The 18,461-nt window shown below is 43.2% G+C and overlaps 2 protein-coding genes across 3 annotated transcripts in view; one reads left to right on the forward strand and one right to left on the reverse strand.

Moving 5' to 3' along the window:
- MRPS27 (mitochondrial ribosomal protein S27) overlaps window positions 1-1,385 on the forward strand; it is a 97,111-nt gene extending 95,726 nt beyond the window's left edge. For both annotated transcript variants that reach the window (XM_007457059.1, XM_007457060.1), the window contains one exon: window positions 1,146-1,385. In XM_007457059.1, coding sequence (XP_007457121.1) covers window positions 1,146-1,385 — 240 coding nt within the window. The remainder of the gene's footprint in view (window positions 1-1,145) is intronic.
- Window positions 1,386-11,003: 9,618 nt separating this feature from the next.
- Window positions 11,004-18,461, reverse strand: part of MAP1B (microtubule associated protein 1B) — a 96,617-nt gene continuing 89,159 nt past the window's right edge. Inside the window, exons 6-7 of the mRNA XM_007457061.1 lie at window positions 16,633-16,871; window positions 11,004-15,496 (exon numbers count right to left, since the gene is read on the reverse strand). Coding sequence (XP_007457123.1) covers window positions 15,341-15,496; window positions 16,633-16,871 — 395 coding nt within the window. The 3' untranslated portion in view covers window positions 11,004-15,340. The remainder of the gene's footprint in view (window positions 15,497-16,632; window positions 16,872-18,461) is intronic.

Below are 18,461 nucleotides of genomic sequence, written 5' to 3' on the forward strand. Positions count from 1 at the left end.
GAGGGAACCTAGTCCATAAGTGACTGACTTTGGATTTGAACACAAGCTTGCTGACTCAGAGTTGAGTCCTTATTCTGGTGTCCCAAGCTGTCTCCTTGGCCTCAAACCAGGTGGGAAGTGATATCAGAAAGAAAGAATTCTCATTTTACGCTTCCTTTTCTTCCTGGTGCCTGATTTTTATTAGTCCCAGGTAATCTTTTTGAGGCTCATTTTTGTGGCTGACCTGTCACACCAGACGTCTGGCCACTCCTTGAAGCCCATGGATCCTTCCCACCTTCCAGCCCCTGCTGTTAGAGCAGGCCTCATCACCTATGCCAGTAAATTGCATTTGTTTTGTGGAACATGGGGTGTGTCATATATGCTAAGTCTGGGGCTGTAAGTGGGTCTCTGATGATCTACATCTTGAAGCACTTAAGTAGATTAGTGTTTTTAGCACTTTACTTCTCCAGAAATACAATACCGACCAAATCGAGCTGCCGTTTCAGGTGGAGCCATAAGTAGTCAGGATGTCAAGGCTGACCTGCAGTGAAGCACAGCACGTGGAGGCTTATAATAGCGCAGGCACTCATGGGAGCTGTTTAGCATGCCGTTAGTAAGAAAGCGTTGACATGAATTCCATCTGTTGAAAGGAATACTGGTTAGGCAAACATTTATCCCAGTAATTCTAAAGGAAAAGCTATGGATGAACTTGCTCCATTTTATCAGCTGCTTCTGCCATTTTGTTTCCATCTTAGGGTTCTTTGTTCTTGGAGTTTGCTGCTTGGTTTGGTGCAGGTCAGAATGGAAATGAAGGTTTCTTTTCTTGTGCAGTGTTTGTGGTCTAAAACAAGAAATTACACAGGGAGTCACAGCATATGGAGTTCCATTTACCGTTTGTGAGTGAAGGGGAAGAAATGACATGTGGTGCATCTTAGCAGAATTGTTGGGCTGAAATTTAAAAAAAAGAGCAAAAGCTAACAGTGCCTGGATGAAAGGCAGCATGACAGGCTCCCAATAAAGTACCTTCTCCTGTGAGCAGAATGTGTGGAGATTTTGTAAGTGACTTAACCTCTTCTCTTTTCCTCTTTGTATTCTTTACCTACCCGCCCCTCCCACATCTTCTTTTTTTTTTTCTTTTTTTCTTTTTTCTTCTTTGTTTCCAATAGGCCTTACATTCTAAGCTACATGCTCTGGGCAAAGTTGAGTCAGAAAGCCTTCTGACCCTGACCACCCAGCTTGTCAAGGAACAGCTCCCTACCTGTGAAGCAGAAGACATCGCTGCCTACGAGCAGAAGCTGCAGCAGTGGCATCTGGATTGGGTACATTTGATTCAGAGGGAAAAGGAGCAGAGGGAGAGGGCCAAGCAGGGGCAGGAGGCTCGAAGAGCAGCAGAGGCATCTGCCTAATTAGGCCCCTCAGGGGCCACAGGAACTTCACAAGAGCCCATCTCAGGATCCACGGTGACCATGAGGGCAGCCTCAGTGTCCTGCATCCACCTTCTCCTGTACCCCCTAAGGTACAGAAGCCACGCTGTTCACATGTCAAGCCATGTGACCACCCACCCGGATGCCAAGAAGACTGTGGAACCATGAAAATGGCAAATGGTCAGACTGAAGCCACTAGCTAAATACCTTAAATAAGGGCTCTCGAGGCTTATAGTGGAGTTCTTGGGGGACAGGGATCAATTTTGAAGACTGAAAATCCCTGATACCTAGCGATGGTGGTGGGAGAAGCCGTGACTGAAGAATCTGGTCTCAAGCACAAGCTTTTGAATGGTCTCTGTGTCCCCAGCCGAGGCCACCTGCAGGTCCTGAGACCTTGTCCCCTAGTCTCCTCTCGCATGCAAGCCCTCAGCCTGAGCTGGGTATGGGATGCGCGCACATCCCCACTTTCCCTCCCAGACCTGAACTGGGAGAAGTTCAGTACAGGAGCAAACACAAGACCTACTGGCTCTCAAAGTTCAGGGACCCCCGGTGGCATTTTTATCATGTCAGGGCTTTTGAGGAGAGAGCTAGCCCTAGCTCTGAAGCTTCCGTGGCTTGACTCCCCATCATGTTGCAGTAACTTTCTTACAAAGCATTGTCTCAGCCCCTCATCAAGTAGGTAAAGTGAGCCTTCTGTGTACACACATGCACACACATACAATCTGTGGACACAAGTTTCAGTTAGAAGTTGGAGAAAATGAGAGATGGGATGGGGCTTGCAGTGCGTAGAAGACATGAATGATTGTAAAACTGTCAGGAAGTGGAAAATTTCTCTCTGGGGTTTCTCTGTGGAAGGGGTCAGTGGCCCCTCTTGCTTGCTGTGTAATTTTGCCCTGATGTGTAGTGGTGTACTTTTATGCAGGATTGTGCTTTTGTATCAAGAACCTGTGGAAATAAATGTTCTAGGATCATTTTGGTGTATTCTTCATCTTTGGGGGAAGGGAGGGAGAAGTAGGGAGTTTCATCGTCACTGTAGTCACTATGATTCTGAGCAACATATTTTCAACCCTCCTTCTCCAGTAGACTGTGGCATTTTTAATAATAATAATAATCACCACAACCACTAACGTGTGTTCAGGACTCGCTGAGCTCCAGCAACCCTATGAGTGAGCTACTATTACCCTACTTTTGAATGAGGAAACTGAAACTAAGTCACTTCTGTGGGGTCAGGCTCCCACTGCTTCTCACCCTGCGTGTTCCCTCCGTGCATACCTGCAGTCAGTATCCAACACAGGGCCTGAGTCTTACTTAGGAAGAGGGTCATGACCAAAAGTTGGTTCTGACATTTTGGTCTATCAAGGGCAGGACTTTTTCAGCCCTTAATATATCAAGAGGCAGGTTCAAGATACATCAGAAGACGCCTTTTGCTCAGTAAATTAACAGCCATCACACATGAAGCATCTGGTTGCTATTTCAGCTCAAAGTTTTGCCTGCATTTTCCTCCTTGTCTGTGCCTGTGGCACTTTACTTCCAGGCTTCAAGGGACCACTTCACCGTGCTGCTGCCCAGCAGGAGTTTCCAAGCTCTCCACTCCCAGACTTCTTCCACCCGTGTGCCCGCATCTCTCTCAGGAACTCTCCCCTTTGAGAGTCTTTCCCCACCATCTACTCCCCTTTCCCCAGCCTCTCCTCCCCTGAGCTATAGGATACCCTACCACCCTCCTAGGTGATGAGAGCTGACCACAGTTGTCCTTGCTCTTTTTCACCAATATCGCTGTCTGTATTTCTTCCACGTGGATGGAGAAACTGCTGTCAGTACCCTGGCCTCTGGGGATGACCTGAACTGTAACAGATGACCTTCCCTCTAGCTGACCTACCACAGTCACAGCCAGACCTCCAGTCTCGTATCACTAATCCAAGATCTTACAGCCTGAAGCCGCATTCTCCCAGTCTTCCCTTTCTCTCATCATGTGACTCCCACTGAACCAGCTCTTCCCTGTACTTTCTGCCTGCAAACCCTTAGCCTTAACCCTGTCACTCAAACCCTCGATCTCCAGAATTCAGACCCTGCTTGCCTTCCTTCCAGTCTGGGCCCCGTGGTTGGCCATCCCACTGATGCATCTCTAATTTCTTCTCATTCCCTTTACCCAGCCCCACTTGCCGTCCACGGACCTGTATCCTTGGAGCCACCTGTTATGGGTTGAATGGTGTCCACCCACCACCACCAAGGAAAAAACATGTTGAAGCCCTGACCCCAATGCCTTAGAACCTGACCTTAGCTGGAAATAAGGTCTTTACAAAGATAATCCAATTAAAATCAAATTATAAAAAGAAATTTGGACAAAAGATAGATACAGAAGGAAGACAAGGTGAAGACACACGGGGAGAAGATGGCTACCTGAATGGAGTGGTGCATCCACAAGCCAAGGATTGCAAGCCAACACCAGAAGCCAGAAGAGGCAAGGAAGGATTGTCTCCTGGAGCCACCAAAGAGAGTGTGACCCTGCTGACAGCTTGATTTTGAACTTCCAGCCTCCAGTTCTGCTTTCTTAAGCCATTCAGTTTTTGGTACTTTGTTACAGCAGCCCTAGGAGACAAACACACCGCCACTTGTTCTCTGTGTCCTTGCTTCTGACCCACAAAGTTTGACATACAAAGTTGTAATGTCAGGCTGATTCCTCTACAGATTTACAGCTGTCCTCTCCAACTTAGTAGTTCTTTCATGTCTCTTACTCTCGTTTTTACCTCAATAGCTTCTCTATTGGGTCTGCTTAAGCCCTAGACCCTTGCCCCACCAGAACTGTGAGCAGATGTTCCTGCCTCCTGCTTTATCAAGAAAATTTAGGCCACATAATACAACCTCAGTCTCCCTTGTTTCTGCCTTAACAGCTCTCTCCTTACCTGTTCTCTCCATCATCCCTTCTACTTCAAAGTGATAGGTGTCCCCACCCTCGTTTCCAAGGTTAGGCTCTTCACTTGTGACCTGATTCCTTACCTGCCTCCCTGTTCCAGAGCCATCTTCTCTTTCCATCTTGCATCGTCTCTACAGATTTCTTCTTCCAAGCCTGCAATCTTATTCAAGACTTCCTTCCCTTTTAGAAACAAAAAAGCCTTTATCCTGCCATCAGTCAAGCTCTTACCCTGTCCCTCCTTCCTTCCGTCTCCAAACTTCTTAAAAGGGTGTCTCCACTTAACTGGTTCGTTGCTGGTTCATTAGACCCTGAGAATTTGGCTTTCACTCTGCTGCATACCAACTGCAATGATTCTTTCCCGTCTGCTCTGTTTAGCAGCACTGATCACTCCCTTAGAAGCTTGGTGACTACAGCACACAGTCTGTCTCTGTTCTGGCACTGCTTTCCTGGACTCACAGGCCTCAGTGTGGCACATACTGTATGCTGGGCACCGTACTAAGAACTGTTGAGTTTACACAGACAAGTAAACGATAGACCCTACCCTCAAATAACTTATATTCTAGGGAGAGAGAGGCAGCAGGCACATATGCACCTATCATACTTCATGCATGATGGTTAATTTACTGAGCAAAAGGTGCCTTTTGATGTATCTTGAACCTTCCTCTTGATATAATAATGGAGTGGTTGAAAAAGCCCTGCCCTTGATAAATCAAAAAGTATCATTAGAGACACAAAGTGATATGGGTGTTCACAGCAAGAGCACTTCAAGCCCAGAGATGGGAAAGCTCTAATGAAATCATCATCACCTGCTTTGTGCTTTAGTTAGTCACATAGGTCTGTCTCAAGCTGTCTTGGGGTAGAGATGGTCCTCTTCTTCCCCATGGAGTCATGTAAAGTAGGTGTTCAAGAGAAATTAAGTTGAACTGGAATGAAAAGCCCACACCCACCCTGCGCGTCCCCCGCTCCCCGACCAAAACAGGAAGAAGAAATAGAAGAAAAAGGCAGAGTAGTAGAAGAATTTAAAACAATGATGAGGTACACACACCTTGCTCTCCTCTTCTTGGGGCTGTGTTGCCTTGGCACCAAACTTTGCCTTTTGTTTTCATACCTTCTAGCTGGCTGTGGACATCAGATATGTGTGTAGGAAATTTGTCCATTTTACAAATAGAGGCCTTGAAAACTGGTTTATCAAAGTCGTTTTTTCACTCTGAATGAAATAACACATTAGTGAGTCCAGGGATGCTGCTAAACCTCTTACAGTGCATAGGGCAGCCCTCATAACAAAGAACTATCTGGTCCAAAATGTCAGTGGTGCCAAGCTTACAAACCCTCGTCTAGGGTATACAAACCAGGCAGCCACAGGAATTTTTGCAGTGATGTACATTAGTTGTTTCTTGTCTAACTGTATATGAGTATAAAATATGCAGTGATAGAGGGTGGGCCGTTATCCTTCCTCAAAAAAGTCCATATGGAAAAGGATAAATGGTGATTTATACGATTTTTTTCTTTTTTTTAATTGAAGTATAGTTAATTTACAATGTTGTGGTAGTTTCTGGTGTACAGCAAAGTGATTCAGATATATATATATTTTTTCCATTATAGTTTATTACAAGATATTGAATACAGTTCCCTGTACTATACAGTGGGACTTTGTTTATCTATTTTATATGTAGTAGTTTGTATCTGCTAATCCCGAACTCCTACTTTACCCCCCCTGCCCCTTTTCCCCTTTGGTAACCATTAGTTTGTTTTCTATGTCTGTGAGTCTGTTTCTGTTTTGTAAACAAGTCCATTTGTATCATATTTTAGATTCCACATATAAGTGATATCATATTTGTCTTTCTCTGACTTATTCTACTTAGTATGATAATCTCTAGGTCCATCCATGTTGCTGCAAATGGCATCATTTCATTCTTTTTTATGGCTGAGTAGTATTCCAGTGTGTGTGTGTGTGTGTGTGTGTGTGTGTGTGTGTGTGTGTGTACCACATCTTCTTTATCCATTCATCTGTCAGTGGACATTTAGGTTGCTTCCATGTCTTGTCTGTTGTAAATAGTGCTGCTGTGAACACTGGGGTACATGTATCTTTTCGAATTTGAGTTTTTCCAGATATATGCCTAGGAGTGGGATTGCTGGATCATATGGTAACTCTACTTTTGTTTTTTAAGGAACCTCCATACTGTTCTCCATGGTGGCTGCACCAATTTACATTCCCACCAACAGCGTAAGAGGGTTCCCTTTTCTTCACACCCTCTCCAGCATTTATTGTTTGCAGACTTTTTGATGATGGCCATTCTGACTGGTGTGAGGTGATACCTCATTGTAGTTTTGATTTGCATTTCTCTAATGATTAGCGATGTTGAGCATCTTTTCATGTGCTTCTTGGCCATCTGTATGTCTTTTTTGGGGAAATGTCTATTTAGATCTTCTGCCCATTTTTTGATTGGGTTGTTTGTTTTTTTGTTATTGAATTGTGTGAGCTGTTTGTATATTTTGGAAATTAATCCCTTGTCGGTCGCATCATTTGCAAATAGTTTCTCCCAGTCCGTAGGCTGTCTGTGATTTATATGATTTGCTACCTGGGGGTATGTAGCTGGAACCAGGAGTCTTGAGTTCCACAATGAAGCTGCTTCCTCCCCTGAGTCAGCGGAACCCGACACCATTGCACCCAGTCGCGTGGCTGAGGAAGGGATGAAGGTTTGGCTTTAGTGAATCAGGGAACGGAGTACCTTTTAACAAACATAGTTATGTCAGAAAGTTGCCTTTTATTCTAAATAACTTCTTCACTTGAAAATAACCTTTTCTTTCCTCATTGATTTGGCCTTTTCACTGACATTGCACGCTGCCATGAGGATGTTACTACCTGTATGGTAACAAGGAAGTCCAAACAAAGGATGGTGGCAATGCCTCTGAGAGTGTGGCAGTTACCACCAGGATCTTTGTTTAAAACAAAACAGTGAGTGACACTTAGGTTTTGTGTTTACTATACATGAATGTGATGATTCCAGATCTGAGCTGGACATGTTCAGAAAATGGTGTGTTCTTTAAAAAAAGAAGTGTCTGCAAATAAATTCCATTATGGTCTTTAAATGCTAGATCAAGGACTTTGGGGAAGGTTTATAAAGGATTTATAAAAGGGACATTATATCCTCTGATATACCCAGTGGTAAGAGAATTTGCTTGCCCTTTTGGTTTCCATGATGCTTCGTCTCTGCAGAGTTCAACATTTTAATTCTTAAAATGCCGAGGTTAATATGCCTAAGATAGTATCTGGAATAGACTCTGCAAGAATGCCCGCTAAGTTTCCTCCAGTGACAGTCTGCTGGGGCCACTGTTGGGTGTCAGCGTTTTCCCAGATCTGGTTCACAAGCAATCATGTACCCATCTTGATTACACAAATTATATTTAACAACTGCTCTTTGTGAATGCCCATTCCTACGTAATTTAATCCTAATTAAATAAATCCTCTCTAATCCTTACAGCAACCCTTCAGGGCAGGGATTATTACCCTCATTTTGCAGAGGAGAAAACTGATACGTGAATTGCCTAGGGCCACACAATTAGTAAGTGGCAAGGACAGTGCTTGAACCCATGCTTGTCTGATTCCAAAGCCCCTTTCAAACAACTGCCCCCTATAATCACTGTGCTGACCTGGGACTAAGTACGTTCATTCATTCGTTCAGTCATTCAACAGATATTTATTGAACATCTAGTGTGGAATGGTTAAAATAGTCACTGAGGATACAGAAGGGAACAAAACAGACTAAGATCCCTTCCCTCGTGGTGTTTCTAGTCTACGGAAGGAGACACATAATAAGTACATAACATGTCACGTGGTGATGTGTGACAGAGACAAAGCAAGGAAGAGGGAAGGAGAGTTCTGGTTAAGTGCTGGAGGCTGCAGCCTGACACGGCGTGAGGGAAGGCCTTCCTGAGAAGATGACGTTTGAGAAAAGACCCACGCGGATGAGGCTGAGGATCGTGGGGTCGGGTCGCCTGGGGAAAAGCGTGGCAGACAAAGACACCAGTGCTGAGGCCCTGGAGGGAACGGTGCCTAGCGTGTGTGAGGAAGGCCCGTGTGGCTGGAGCGGACCGCACAAGGCACAGAGCAGCAGGATTTGAGGCCAGGGAGACGAGGGGTAAAGGAAAGGACAGGTGGTGAAGACTGCCAGCCTATTAGTAAGGACGCTGGCTTTTACTCTGAGATGAGAACCCATTTGAAGGTTTTGAGCACCGGATGGCATGGTGTAATGTAACATTTTTAGAGGATTATTCTAGTCTAGCTGCTATGTGCAGATATTTGGAGGGCGAGGACAGGAAACAGGAGACCAGTTAGGGGGCTACTGCAGTTATCCAGGGGAGAAATGACTGGCCTGCACAACAGTATTAACAGTGAACGTGAGGAGAAGGGGTTAGACTGGGTGTGTCTTGAAGGTGGAGCCAGCGGATTTGCTGATGGGCCAAGATTTTTGACCTGAGCAACTGGGATGATGTGTGTACCATGTACTGAGGTGGAAAAGCCTGAAGGGAGAAGCAGTCAGGGGAGACCAGGGATTTATTTGAGGGCATGTTAAATTTGATTTGGGATGTTTTAAAGGTCACTGCTGCACACCCGAATGGAGCTTTTAATGGACAGCTGAGCCTGGAGATCGGAGAAGAGGTACAGACTGGAGATACAAACTGTAAAAGTCATCAGTTGACACATAGCATTTAAATCCATGAGACTGCATTCAAGTAACATGCATTATTGGTTTGAGTCGGGGATAGTCGAAGCCATGAACTAGAACTGTGCCTACTCTTTAGAGGTGATTACCCCATGAACGTGGCCTCATAATGATGTTCCATCATCTGTGAAAACGTTGCCAGTAACCCCCAGAGAATTAGCCAGAACTGCTCATATTAAAGGAACTGACTGTGACCAAAACTCAATCTGCCTGTATGGCTCCAGAGAATTTCTAAGACGTACAGTATAAGATCAGAGAGGAAATGGTGGGATCCAGGATTATGCAAGAGACCCAAGAATTCATGAGTCAAGTGTGTGTTGAAAGGTCATTGTAGGGACACAGAGAAGCATCCTGAATGAGCAATACATTTATAAAGAGAAAGAAAATGTAGTCATAGTACCTTAACAGAACTTTGTTGATTTGCCTGCAAAATAGGAAAACAGAAACTGAAGAAAAGCTACCTTCAAAGTAGAAAAGGACCAGCTGGGAGGAGGTGAACTCGTCGCCATCTCCGCCGTGCTCGGTCCGGAGGGAGTGGGATAGAAACACACAGAGGGGTTCAGGTATGGTCAACTGTGGGGCTTCCCTGGGGCTGAGGGGGTCTCCTGGGACACAGGACTTCCCATGCTGAAACCAGGGCAGTCCTGGGCAAAGCAGGAAGCTTGGTCACCCTGTGTTCAGGCCAGAAAGACTTCCTGGAACTGAGTAGTTTGGCAGTGGAATAGAAAACAACTTATTTAAATTTAATCTGACAGATGTAATCAAAATCTCTTGGTGATTATTCCCCACCCTGAGTTCTCACATGCTTATCCCTTTAATTTCTGGAGGGATTTCAGAATGCCCTCTGGTACACAGTGACTTCTAATGGGACCGGTCGACCAGCCCCATGGCTTGGAAGCACAGTGTAAGATTAAAAGGAGTGTTTGTGACAGAGGAACATCATTATGACTTCAGACAGGCTGCAGTGGCCTTTTGAGGCCAAAGGACCATCTCTGAGGACAGACAAGACCAGGTACTGGAGGTCTGTTGATCACTCTGTGGGCACGTCTTCTGTGGCGGGAATTGAGGCACACACACACCACACACGCACAGTCTCAGTTTAGACATCATTTCTGGTGCTTTTCCTGTGGTCACCTTCACTCATCCTTGGATTTTGGGAGTCCCAGTCACCGCGTTCAGTTAGGGCAGGACTTATGTTTTGCTCACCTTTAAACCCCCATGGTCTTACCCACTGCTGGGTATAGAGTAAAGGTACAATAATCATTGAATGACTGAGGAGAATTCCTCCTTTTTTTCTTTCTTTTTTTTTTTTTTTATTATTTATCACCACTTTTCCTAAAAAACTTTTAGTTCCTAGGTGTGAATCCAATCCACAGCATATTATGTTATATAGAGCTTACTCTGTAACTGAGCAAGAAACTAAAAAGGAGATAACGTACTGGATATAATGACCAAGTGTGATGACTTTGTAGAGCCCCAGAAAGTCAGCCCTAGGAGGGATCATCCAGTTTGACCATCTTGTCAAATCCTCTCATTTTACAGGTAAGAGAGGGAGTTCGGGACGGATTAAGTGACTGAGGTCACACAGCCAGGTGTGGCAGAGCTAAGATTAAAACCTGGTTTTTGGTTTATGTTGTGATTTAGTAGGAAACCCTCCCAATATCCTCCTTCAGATACACTGCTCTGTTGACTTCTTTTTAAGCAGTAATTTTACCTCTTTCTCTGATCTTCCGGCTTCTGTCCTTAGACCCCAAGGTCCTCTAGGGCTTGGCTATAAAGGATAATGAGACAACAGTTGTAGAAACAGTAGCAGGGCCCTCTCAGCGGCTTACCAAAAGCCAGGGAGCCCACTCTGAAAAGAACACAATCAATCACCCCTTGTGAATGAACCCACCACACACGCCCCAGCCCTCCAACGCACCCAACTCAGTAACACACGACAAAAGACAGCACAGCACACACACCAACTTTTGCCACTTTTGTATTTTATTGTGGAACTGAGGTGTTTTTTTTTTTTCTTTTACATCAAATATCCTCAATGGAAGAGGGGATATTGCACACAAATATCATAAAAGCACTACATATTACTTTCACTGGAAACTAATTTTCTACATTAGATATGACTGGATAGGATAGAAGTGATGCAGGATTATAAGACATAATACCATACACAGCTGCAGACTGACACAAACACCATTCAGAACAAGAGAGAGGAGTGGGAGGTGCTTCTCAGCCAGGCTCAAGACCATGTCCTTCCAGGGTGGAAGGAGAAGGGCTGCATGCAGCGCCGTAAGCCTGACTCAGTGCCGCAGGGGCGTTCTGAAAAGGGCAGCCCCGGTCTTGATGCCCCATCTCGAATGGCTCCTTTTTTGGGGAGCTCCAAATGAGTGCAGAGAAGCTATTTATTTCTTCCCTTCCTTTTCAGTTGTTGATGCTGCCTTTTAAATTAATAAAGTCACAGGGTTTTTTTTCATAGTAAATAGTTTTAATACCAGGTGAATAACCTAATTGCTTTCAAAGAAATGCTCATCCCCTAGGCTGCTTTTGGTGTGTTGTTCAGTTGGTTAAAAGATAAAAGCTTACAGTTCCTTTCAGATGGAAACAGGGTCTTTTCTTCTAAATCTGAAGCGCAAAAAAAAAGTTATTAATCTAACTCACAATGTCATTACTGAGCAAGAACCTCCTCTGACAGGTGACTAAAGAGGCAAGAGAAGCAATTTCAGAATTGTAGAGCAGCTCCTGAGAGCTGAAATTTGGTAACAGGGAAAATGGGAAGTGGTAAAATTTCCATTAGCAAATGATTAAATCTTATTAAATAAGTACTGGAAAGCTCCTAAACTGTGTAAGCTATTGGAGACACTTAAAACATTCATATACACTGGGGAAACCATTCACTATGATATGTAAGGTTAAGGGAAAAAAAAAACATTTTTTTTTGGAACACCATGGAAAATGGCATTTAAGGGTTGGGAAGGGGAGGGGAGGGTCAGTCACTGTATCCAGCCCCACCACAAGACTGGGAAAGCATGCACAGGGATTGGGTTTTGAGAAAGGGGATAGAATTAGTTAAAATTGAAATTGGAGGATCATCTCTAACGTTTAGTCTCTGTAGAATTTTAAGAATACTACCAAAAAGTTCATGATCATGAGTGCTATCTCGATGGAATCCCATCATTTAAACAGAGTGTAAATTCCTTTCACTCAAATATTCAATCTATACAATTGGATCAAGTAATCAGTATGAATAAAGCTCCTAGAAGTCTGTGTCAATCTTTAGCTCTCACCATGAATGTACATGGTACATTGTGATGGCTGTTACTAAACTAATTGTGTATTTATGAAACTAGCAAAATTAGGTTAGTCACACAGGTAGGAAAAGTGTCTGGAAGGACAGGAGCAACCTGTAATGTAAATATTGGTGTTCCTGTTATATTCAGGCTCTGTGGTCATCACTGAGAACAATGGATGGAGAAAGGTACTGATCTGTTTCATAGGAAAAAGAGCCAGCTGACCAGTGACAGCTTTTGTATATTTTTTCCATTAAATTCCATAGCAAGAAAGAAAAGAAAAAAAAAGGAGTGGGATAGAATGGTTATAATTGAAGACTGGCTATAATTTTCCTAAAATGTTTGGTTTTTCTCTTAAAGCAAAATAATGTACATGTTAAATAAATTTAATTTGGGAAATTGGAAAATAATTCCATCTTCTATCAAAGAAAAATCAACCAGAGGTCTGGATTTGGCAAGAAGGCTGGAAATCTGTTTCTCTTCCAATGCATCATGTGAACCAACTTAACTAATTATTAAATAATCATCTTGAGTATCTTAGGTTGTCTCTTAAAATACCTTTTAAGTAGGTGAGTTTATACTCACTGAAATCCTTTTTTGTCACAATGTGTTTTCCATCGTGTGCTCGTTTTTTTGTACCCTAAATCAATGCGTTGTTCTTAAGGACTTCAAAGAAATAGGGTAATAAATAAAAGCTGCATTTCTAGAGAAGCCTAAAAAAAATAGAATATTAATTTTTTTTAAAAATTAAACATTTGAAAAATGTAATTCACAGCATTAAGTAGACTGCATTAGGTCCTCGGTGAAGGGACCCGGAAGAAGCATTGTTTAAACCCTCATAGTAGTTAGCAGTGCAAAACACACACTTATCAGACAAAAATAAACTAAAATGTTAATTCTGAAATAAATAACTAACATAGAAAATAAAACGAGGTGATTGTTGACTACTCCGTAGATCTTAGAGTCTGCAGGAGACGCAACTCGACAGAGCCCAGCACAGCTGTCACTGAAAAGTTTGCCACATCTGAACACTGGGTGCGTTGATCTGCAACTTGAAACTTAACGTCGGTTTTAATCATGATCTGGCTTCCCAGGTTCATAGTTCAATGATGACAATGATGGAAATGATCTCTGAACGCTACGTGATGAACCGTAGGAGTTGGGAATTCATTTGTTTTCAACGTATTTTTCTTTTTTTGTTTTTTGTTTTTTTCCCAAAAAAAGAAAATCCCAAAGCAAATTTTTGCTAGGGTTCTTTGAACTTGTCTTGGCTCTTTTACCTCATGGTTGAAGATCTTGAAAGAAGTACGTAGGATACCACTGGGTGATGTACTCATAAAGGCCTGGAAAAGTAGCCATTCTCCCCCACTCTAAGATAGCACGTACTCAGATTTTTGTTATGGGACTCAAGGGGTGGGAGGTATCACTATTCCTGGTAGCGATGGGCTTTTAATAAATATTATTACTGCAATATCAGATTTCAATCTCACCAGAACTTCAAAAAACATTATTCATTTTTTTTGTCTTACGAAACACTTTAAAAAAAAAAAGACTGTCACTTGAAATTTTTCTTTGCATTTTCCTGTAAATGAAAACATTTGTTAAAAAGTTCATCTATGAAAAGTTCTCACATATCTAAAAAAAAAAAATTCTTCTGTACACTTGTTCCCATAATTATGCTGAAATTAATGGAAAATTTAAAAAAAAAGCCAATGTAAGACGAGGGAAGCTAAATACTGTACACTTGCTGAGAACCTCTTCCACCATTAAGATTCACTGTTTTCCCAGTTCTGATCATAGAAGCCGTTTCAATCTTGAACTTGCAGTAGTAAAGAAGCTATGAAAGGCTCAACTTGCTTGGCTGAGGGGCCTGAGGTGGTATTCAACACGCAATGCTCAGCATCAGACTGTTGCACCAATCAGGTAAGCTCCTAGTACCCCTCCCACGCGCACACACATGCTCCTTTAACTGGAGTATCTATAATCCTACACGGATGTTTTATAAACTCGCTGTCTCACATTAAAAAATAAGTGCATCAAGTATCTTTGTACATTCAAGTCACTTCCTAAGGCAAATTGTCTACCGTATGTACTCCCAACTGCTTTGGTATTTGCTTGTTTATCGGGGTGGACTTGGGTATCTCCACATGCAGGTTAATTGACTCAGAGTGGACTAACTGGGTGCACAGATGCTGGGAGCATGCCTTAGATCAATCTACTCGTGTGTTTGAAGAGTCTGAGAGTTCTGAATGGGGTTCAAACCACTTGCATGTCCAGTCTACACTCACTACATTTTGTCAGTGTGCAGCCTTCAAACTGAAGGAGCTTAATTAAGGCGTGAAAAATCTCACATGCCCTCATTACAAGTTTTGTTCTTTTCCGTTTTCTTCCAGCCAACTTGTTTTAGGAAATTAAGACCCTTTTTGATGACTCAGACTGACGCAAGTTGCAAACTTTGCCTATGCAAACTACAGAATAGACAGAAAATGCAGACCTAACTAATGGTTATTTTCTCTTCTCTGCCCCAGCCTGCTCTCTCTTTCTCTCTGGTATCTCACCAGCATTCTCTACCATTACATCTCCTCCTCTTGCATTCTTTTATCTTTCTCATTTTCTCTCTCTCTCTCTCTGTTCTGTGTTCCCTCTCTTTTGTGCGTGCGCTCTCTCTCTCTCTCTCTCTCTCTCTCTCTCTCTCTAAAAGACAGATGCCTCTACCTAGCAGAAATCAGTTGGGTTTGCTAGTGCATGGTTTCCAAATGTTCAGCAGAGATGAACTGGGGTAGGTAATTTTGCAGTAACTTGAACCCTAGTGTGGGAAGACTGCTACTTCCCTTAGCAATCAGCAAAAACTGAGAAATATTAGTGACTTGTATCACCATGACACAGTATAGCGTTTGGCAGGTAACAGTTCAGCGACTTATTTAGGTGAATTGACTTTTGTTAGAAAAGGTGGTTTCAAACTGAAGAATTTCTGGAAACAAAGTTCAAACCCTGTGGTGCGGCTGGCCTGGTTTGTTACAGTTCAATCTTACATGCAGGGAAGGACTCGTCTTGCATAACCACGGTACTGCTGCTTGCTAAAACCATGATGTTGAGCTCCTGCTGTTTCTCATGGGTCTCCTGGTACCATTCCCTCATCACTTCCGAGTCATGAGTTGGGATCAGGGTCACCTGCAGGGAGAGAGAAAACAGCTGCTGAAGAGCAGAACCGGAAATCGGATGAAAAACGAACAGAACGACAGCGAGGTATTCATTAGACCATTAGAAAAAGAAGGGCAAAGAGAAAAATCTTCTATTGTCCTTAGGAAATTCAAAGAACTTTTCAACTTAACGTTTTCTAGTAACCAGAATAAAGCTGCCAAAAAATCAGTTTTTCTGCGGGAGCTGAAGACTGGAACCAAAAGCACGTCATGACTAGCTAATTAGTTTTATCAATGAATCGTCGGTTTTTCAGTTCTTTAGTGTTAAGAGAAGTGCTTCGGTTAAGGTGGAATTTCTTGTATTTCCTTTAACATAACTGATCCTAAGAACAAACATTTGTATCTTTAATTTGTGTGTGTGCTTGGGGGCAGAGGAGTTGGGTGGGTAGGCGGGCACTGGCTTGAACAGTAAAAATTCCACCTCGTATTCAGTAAGAGGCCACTGGGTGTTTCTCATTAGATTTCATATGATGAAATAACCAGCATTTCTATTCAATGTTATGCAAGCACAGTTTACTGAATGACTGTACAAAACCATAAGGAAAACTTAGATAAGCAAAAACCATAGCTGACATAGTATTAAGAGTGGTTCGTGCCTAGTTATGATGCTTGGGAGCCGGGAGTATCCTACTGGGGACCATTTTCAGCACTGCCCCTCCTGCAGCATCTCACTGGACAGCCGATTGTCTAAACGGCCGTATTCCAAGCTTTGGTCTACTTGTGAAGCACAAAGGAGTAAAGACAAGTCCTTATCCGCATCACATGGAAATATGACCACTTGGTTACACTGGTTAATATTCTTGGTATATTAAGGTGAAGGGCAAGTAATCTTGGTCCCATTTTGCAGATAAATGTATTATGCTTTAGGGTGGTAAAGTGGCTTTCCTCCAAGTCCCTGGTGGCTGGTGGTAACAAGAATACTTTTAGACCGCCTTCTGTGTGTTAAGTCCACTTTGTCCTCAGGACAGTTTGTGTGTGGCAGACCCCCCGGGGTACCTCATGTGGATCCACAGTCATAATGGTGCCTCATTAAACATGATCCCTTCCCTCTGCCTCTGGACACAGCTCCATGTGCAGTGCGGACACTGTCCTGGCTGGAGCTCTTACCTGCATGTTGCTGCCCCACTGGGCCTTCCCTTCCAACAAGGCGTCCAGGACAGCCCGGCTGGGCTCCTCAGCAGCGGGGTCATTCCCACTCACCACGTAGTAGGACGACCTCACTCTCTTGAAAAATTCAACATCGACGTTCTTACTATTGCTGTGGTTGGGAATATAGCACAGGTCCAAGTACACAGGGGGGCCTGGAGGCACAGCTGAGGGCTTGGATGTCTTGGTGTTTCCTGGCCCTATCAGTAAATGAACAAAAATAAAGAGAAAGCCGGGGTCACAGGAATGCGAAGAGACCCATCTGTCCAGTACACCTTCCCTACTCCTTCCCAAGAAGGTCCTCTGGGACATGGGGAGGGGGTACTGGGCATTCCCCTCTCTCATAGAGGGCATTTAACACTGGCAGTTGGAGAAAACATGACCTGGTTGTTTACCGTCTCAACAGGAGAAATGAAGAATGGAATGTTTCCCTCTGTGGACAACCCATTAGGAAGAAGAGTTTTCAGGCCTTCCTCAAAGATGGAGCTATAGGTAGTAACACTCCTCCAGAAAGAGCTACTAATGTGTATTTTAATTTGAAAAGTCGTCTAAGAAACAGGTTTCTAAAGGACAAAAGAACATATCTGCATTTGGTAAAACACAGTTAAGCAATCTTAAGTAACTAAGTAATCCAGTTAAGATCTCATTTGAAAGCAGTTTTGCCCACAGCTGAATGTTATACCCTCACACTCGACCTAGCCAGTGGTCCGATCTTAATGAACATCACATGACTTCCAAGACCCTCAGCACCTCAACCTCATTCATAAACTGATGAAACACTGTGTTCTCTCCTTAGGACAGTACTCTAAAATGTGAGACGTCTCTCCTTAGACTAAGATCGGATACCAAACTCTGGCAAGAGGAAGGGTCAGAAAGACTAGGCTTTCTCTAGCCAATCAGGACATACCAGACTGAGGTCAGGGGCACGTAGCAGCCAAAATTCCCAGTCTAAATCAGAAAGCCCGGGCAAAGTAAAGATTCAGACTAACCCCAGAGTTTCTGGGCACCTTGTTTGGTGAGCTGGCTTTCTGATTTGTTCTAATTAGAAGGTTTAAACTTTTTGAAACATTAATACAACTAGCATTCTAAGGCAGTGATTCTTTCCCTGGCCACATGATTAGAATCACTTAGCATGCTTAATACCAGGCCCCATGCCCCAGAGTCTGGCTTAACTGGGCTGGGTACCACCATTTTTTAAAAGCACCCCAGCTGATGCTAATGTGTATCTGGTTTGAGACCACTGCTGTAAAGCCATTTAAAATACTAGCTGGATCCTATATATTTAATCCTCTTGCCTTTCTCCATGGGATGTACAGAGGCTGTCATCGCAGAGTTGAAACCAGCAGTGAATTCCATCAGTGGTCTAGTTTTATTTTCAGGGGGGTAGGGACGTGGTGAGAATCAGCGAAACTGGTATTTGGATAAACCGACTCATTTTATGAATAGATTAGCCGGCCTTTATAATGAACCTAAGCTAAAAGCCCTCAACATATCCATGTCTAAGTCTCCTCGAGAATTCTGACTTGTAACAGAAGTTTGTGAGTTACATTTCTTCTAATATTTAAAAATGTCTGCGGTTTCACCTTGCACACTAAATCCCTCCCATCAACACCCTTGAACATTGCTCACAGGAGCCCAAACCGAGGGAACTGCCAGAAGTCGACCCAGGTTTGTTTTAAAATTAATTAATAGTGCAATTTTATCTTTTTAAAAATCTACTGGGGAAGCATCTTCAAAGTAAGTTCAAATTAACTCACTTTGCCTCAAAATCCTCTCTTTAAGTGACCCAA

The sequence above is a fragment of the Lipotes vexillifer genome, unplaced genomic scaffold, assembly GCF_000442215.2.
Source record: "Lipotes vexillifer unplaced genomic scaffold, Lipotes_vexillifer_v1.1 scaffold241, whole genome shotgun sequence".
In the NCBI taxonomy this organism is placed as follows: domain Eukaryota; kingdom Metazoa; phylum Chordata; class Mammalia; order Artiodactyla; family Lipotidae; genus Lipotes; species Lipotes vexillifer.